This window comes from Perca fluviatilis, chromosome 21 (assembly GCF_010015445.1).
Source record: "Perca fluviatilis chromosome 21, GENO_Pfluv_1.0, whole genome shotgun sequence".
NCBI classification, from domain to species: domain Eukaryota; kingdom Metazoa; phylum Chordata; class Actinopteri; order Perciformes; family Percidae; genus Perca; species Perca fluviatilis.
In genome coordinates this window covers 48,531-54,874 of record NC_053132.1, presented here as the reverse complement: position 1 = coordinate 54,874, position 6,344 = coordinate 48,531, and the positions used below count along the sequence as shown (strand labels likewise).

Here is a 6,344-nt window from a genome sequence, read left to right as displayed (position 1 = left end):
ATGTAGTGTATGCATATATATATATGGTATGTATGTGTTTTAGTAATATGTATGGTGTAGTATATGTGGTGTATGTTGTGAGTGTATATGTGACGTGTGTATATTATGTGCGATGTGTGTATATGTATGGCATTGTATGTGTGATTGTGTGTGCATGGTGTATATGTATATGTGCTGGAGGTAATATATATATATACAAATATATATGTATGTAACATTGTATGCATATATGGCACGTGTAATAAAATATGATGTATGTTGTCTCTGTGTGTCTCTGTGTGTCTGTCTGTGTGTGTGTCTCTTTTGTGTGTGTGTGTGTCTCTGTCTGTCTGTGTGTGTGTCTCTGTCTGTCTGTCTGTGTGTGTGTCTCTCTGTCTGTCTGTCTGTGTGTGTGTCTCTGTCTGTCTGTCTGTGTGTGTGTTCTGTCTGTCTGTGTGTGTGTCTCTGTCTGTCTGTGTGTGTCTCTGTGTGTGTCTCTGTCTGTCTGTCTGTCTGTCTGTGTGTGTCTCTGTCTGTCTGTGTGTGTTCTCTGTCTGTCTGTCTGTGTGTGTGTCTCTGTCTTGTCTGTGTGTGTGTCTCTCTGTCTGTGTGTGTCTCTGTGTGTAATTTTCTGAACTTACCAGCTGTTATGTCAGTAGCCTTTTGTCACCAAGTTGCCAGTTAGTGATTATATCATATTATTGGTGATTATGTATTAAATCTGGATGTATTAATATTAATAAATATTAATATTAATGAATATTAATATTAATTAATATTAACAGTGTGAAAGCACCAACAGTAAACTCTAATATCTCCTGGCTCTGTACCACAGAACTCATTATTTCCTTAAACATCTTTCCTTCCACCCATAAAGTCCCATGATGCATCTGTTTGGGGTTTTGGACGCCGCGTCCGGTCAGCCGTCCCCGTCCTCGTCGTCGTCGTCATGGTTACCGAGGGTCTGGCGGTCCAGCAGCGGCGGCGGCGCCTCCAGGGCGTCCCGCTGGACGTGCTGGACGGACACGATGCCGGTCAGCAGGGGCCCAGCATGGCGCCCAGCGCCGCCAGCGCGGACAGCAGCGCTCCGGCGCTTGTTGGGCACGTGGTCGAAGTCTCCGGCGTCGGGCGCCGGCGCCGAGGACGCCTTCGGACCGGCGCCGCCTGGGAAACACAGAGGAGGAGGTCAGAGACACACAACGGTCATTCAGCTCACGTTTTATATGATTTTATCGGGTATTTTTCAAAGATTTTTGCTTTTTGATCACTAACATGCTAGTTAACATTAGTAATTACTGATCACTAACATGCTAGTTATCATTAGTAATTACTGATCACTAACATGCTAGTTAACATTAGTCATTACTGATCACTAACATGCTAGTTAACATTAGTCATTACTGATCACTAACATGCTAGTTAACATTAGTAATTACTGATCACTAACATGCTAGTTAACATTAGTCATTACTGATCACTAACATGCTAGTTAACATTAGTACATTACTGATCACTAACATGCTAGTTAACATTAGTCATTACTGATCACTAACATGCTAGTTAACATTAGTCATTACTGATCACTAACATGCTAGTTAACATTAGTCATTACTGATCACTAACAAGCTAGTTAACATTAGTCATTACTGATCACTAACATGCTAGTTAACATTAGTCATTACTGATCACTAACATGCTAGTTAACATTAGTCATTACTGATCACTAACATGCTAGTTAACATTAGTCATTACTGATCACTAACATGCTAGTTAACATCAGTAATTACTGATCACTAACATGCTAGTTAACATTAGTCATTACTGATCACTAACATGCTAGTTAACATTAGTCATTACTGATCACTAACATGCTAGTTAACATTAGTCATTACTGATCACTAACATGCTAGTTAACATTAGTCATTACTGATCACTAACATGCTAGTTAACATTAGTAATTACTGATCACTAACATGCTAGTTAACATTAGTAATTACTGATCACTAACATGCTAGTTAACATTAGTCATTACTGATCACTAACATGCTAGTTAACATTAGTCATTACTGATCACTAACATGCTAGTTAACATTAGTAATTACTGATCACTAACATGCTAGTTAACATTAGTAATTACTGATCACTAACATGCTAGTTAACATTAGTAATTACTGATCACTAACATGCTAGTTAACATCAGTAATTACTGATCACTAACATGCTAGTTAACATTAGTCATTACTGATCACTAACATGCTAGTTAACATTAGTCATTACTGATCACTAACATGCTAGTTAACATTAGTCATTACTGATCACTAACATGCTAGTTAACATTAGTAATTACTGATCACTAACATGCTAGTTAACATTAGTAATTACTGATCACTAACATGCTAGTTAACATTTGTAATTACTGATAACAAGCTAGTTAACATTTGTAATTACTGATCACTAACATGCTAGTTAACATTAGTAATTACTGATCACTAACATGCTAGTTAACATTAGTAATTACTGATCACTAACATGCTAGTTAACATTAGTAATTACCGATCACTAACATGCTAGTTAACATCAGTAATTACGATCACTAACATGCTAGTTAACATCAGTAATTACCGATCACTAACATGCTAGTTAACATTAGTAATTACCGATCACTAACATGCTAGTTAACATTAGTCATTACTGATCACTAACATGCTAGTTAACATTAGTCATTACTGATCACTAACATGCTAGTTAACATTAGTCATTACTGATCACTAACATGCTAGTTAACATTAGTAATTACTGATCACTAACATGCTAGTTAACATTAGTAATTACTGATCACTAACATGCTAGTTAACATTAGTCATTACTGATCACTAACATGCTAGTTAACATTAGTAATTACTGATCACTAACATGCTAGTTAACATTAGTCATTACTGATCACTAACATGCTAGTTAACATTAGTAATTACTGATCACTAACATGCTAGTTAACATTAGTAATTACTGATCACTAACATGCTAGTTAACATTAGTCATTACTGATCACTAACATGCTAGTTAACATTAGTCATTACTGATCACTAACATGCTAGTTAACATTAGTAATTACTGATCACTAACATGCTAGTTAACATTAGTAATTACTGATCACTAACATGCTAGTTAACATTAGTAATTACTGATCACTAACATGCTAGTTAACATTAGTCATTACTGATCACTAACATGCTAGTTAACATCAGTAATTACTGATCACTAACATGCTAGTTAACATTAGTAATTACTGATCACTAACATGCTAGTTAACATCAGTAATTACTGATCACTAACATGCTAGTTAACATTAGTCATTACTGATCACTAACATGCTAGTTAACATTAGTAATTACTGATCACTAACATGCTAGTTAACATTAGTAATTACTGATCACTAACATGCTAGTTAACATTAGTCATTACTGATCACTAACATGCTAGTTAACATTAGTTGTCATTACTGATCACTAACATGCTAGTTAACATTAGTCATTACTGATCACTAACATGCTAGTTAACATTAGTCATTACTGATCACTAACATGCTAGTTAACATTAGTCATTACTGATCACTAACATGCTAGTTAACATTAGTCATTACTGATCACTAACATGCTAGTTAACATTAGTCATTACTGATCACTAACATGCTAGTTAACATTAGTAATTACTGATCACTAACATGCTAGTTAACATTAGTAATTACTGATCACTAACATGCTAGTTAACATTAGTAATTACTGATCACTAACATGCTAGTTAACATTAGTCATTAAACCTAAACAGCTAATGGAAGTCCAAACTGCCTGAGAGCTTCTCCTGTACTAACTCCCCAGCTGATTCAGACCAAAGCAAATGAACTACAGGTGTGAAAACTCCCTAAAATGAGGAAACAAAGTCTGTGTGTGTGTGTGTGTGTGTGTGTGTGTGTGTGTGTGTGTGTGTGTGTGTGTGTGTGTGTGTGTGTTTTAGCCATCCTGCTGCACACTATATTTCCAAACTTGAACTTGGGATCAAAGTCTCAGAAGACAAAAACTTTTAAAATAAGGTGTCAAGAACATCAAAATAAAAGTAACAAAAACACGCGGATGTGGTATTAAAGCGAGCGGGGGGAGGGGGGACAGCTCCGATACCGAACACACAAGATTAATTTCAGCTGCTTATGGAATCAACTCTGGACCCAAAAACCTCCTAAAATCCAAGAAAACACCGACATGAATCCAATAAACACGGAGCACATTCGTCTCGTCACCCAGTTTCCATTTTCTCTCCTTCAGACAAACAATGAGACGCTCTGTTTACAGGACGTCCTGTGACTCACCTCCACCTCTCTGTTTATATATAAATATATATTTGAGGTGTATCTCTGCTGTCTGTTTATATATAAATATATATTTGAGGTGTACCTCTGCTGTCTGTTTATATATAAATATATATTTGAGGTGTATCTCTGCTGTCTGTTTATATATAAATATATATTTGAGGTGTACCTCTGCTGTCTTTTATATATAAATATATATTTGAGGTGTACCTCTTGTTGTCTTATATAAATATATATTTGAGGTGTACCTCTGCTGTCTGTATATATAATAACTTTGTTTTATATAATATATATTTGAGGTGTATCTGCTGTCTGTTTATATATATATATATTTGAGGTGTATCTCTGCTGTCTGTTTATATATAAATATATATTTGAGGTGTACCTCTGCTGTCTGTTTATATAAATATAATTTGAGGTGTACCTCTCTGCTTATAAGAGGTGTACTTTTTATATAAATATATATTTAAACCTGCTGCTGTTGTATATAAATATATATTTGAGGTGTACTCTGTTTTTGTATATAATATATATTGAGGTGTACCTCTGCTGTGTTATATAAATATATATTTGAGGTGTACCCTGCTGCTGTTTGTATATAATATATATTTGAGGTGTACCTCTGCTGTCTGTCTGTATATAAATATATATTTGAGGTGTACCTCTGCTGTCTGTTTGTATATAAATATATATTTGAGGTGTATCTCTGCTGTCTGTTTATATATAAATATATATTTGAGGTGTACCTCTGCTGTCTGTTTGTATATAAATATATATTTGAGGTGTACCTCTGCTGTCTGTTTATATATAAATATATATTTGAGGTGTATCTCTGCTGTCTGTTTATATATAAATATATATTTGAGGTGTATCTCTGCTGTCTGTTTATATATAAATATATATTTGAGGTGTACCTCTGCTGTCTGTTTATATATAAATATATATTTGAGGTGTACCTCTGCTGTCTGTTTATATATAAATATATATTTGAGGTGTACCTCTGCTGTCTGTATATAAATATATATTTGAGGTGTACCTCTGCTGTCTGTTTATATATAAATATATATTTGAGGTGTACCTCTGCTGTCTGTTTGTATATAAATATATATTTGAGGTGTACCTCTGCTGTCTGTCTGTATATAAATATATATTTGAGGTGTACCTCTGCTGTCTGTTTGTATATAAATATATATTTGAGGTGTAACTCTGCTGTCTGTCTGTATATAAATATATATTTGAGGTGTACCTCTGCTGTCTGTTGTATATAAATATATATTTGAGGTGTATCTCTGCTGTCTGTCTGTATATAAATATATATTTGAGGTGTACCTCTGCTGTCTGTTTGTATATAAATATATATTTGAGGTGTACCTCTGCTGTCTGTTTATATATAAATATATATTTGAGGTGTACCTCTGCTGTCTGTTTATATATAAATATATATTTGAGGTGTACCTCTGCTGTCTGTTTATATATAAATATATATTTGAGGTGTACCTCTGCTGTCTGTTTATATATAAATATATATTTGAGGTGTACCTCTGCTGTCTGTTTATATATAAATATATATTTGAGGTGTATCTCTGCTGTCTGTTTATATATAAATATATATTTGAGGTGTACCTCTGCTGTCTGTTTGTATATAAATATATATTTGAGGTGTACCTCTGCTGTCTGTTTATATATAAATATATATTTGAGGTGTATCTCTGCTGTCTGTTTATATATAAATATATATTTGAGGTGTACCTCTGCTGTCTGTATATAAATATATATTTGAGGTGTACCTCTGCTGTCTGTCTGTATATAAATATATATTTGAGGTGTACCTCTGCTGTCTGTTTGTATATAAATATATATTTGAGGTGTACCTCTGCTGTCTGTTTATATATGAATATATATTTGAGGTGTACCTCTGCTGTCTGTTTATATATAAATATATATTTGAGGTGTACCTCTGCTGTCTGTCTGTATATAAATATATATTTGAGGTGTACCTCTGCTG

General features: G+C 34.1%; 1 protein-coding gene across 1 annotated transcript in view; it reads right to left on the bottom strand.

The window, feature by feature from the left end:
* Positions 1 to 540: 540 nt before the first annotated feature.
* The window catches only part of LOC120550628 (metaxin-1-like), a gene marked incomplete at its 5' end in the record, with an annotated part of 12,398 nt that continues 6,594 nt past the window's right edge, over positions 541 to 6,344 (bottom strand). Inside the window, 1 exon segment of the mRNA XM_039787249.1 lies at positions 541 to 1,143. Coding sequence (XP_039643183.1) covers positions 899 to 1,143 — 245 coding nt within the window.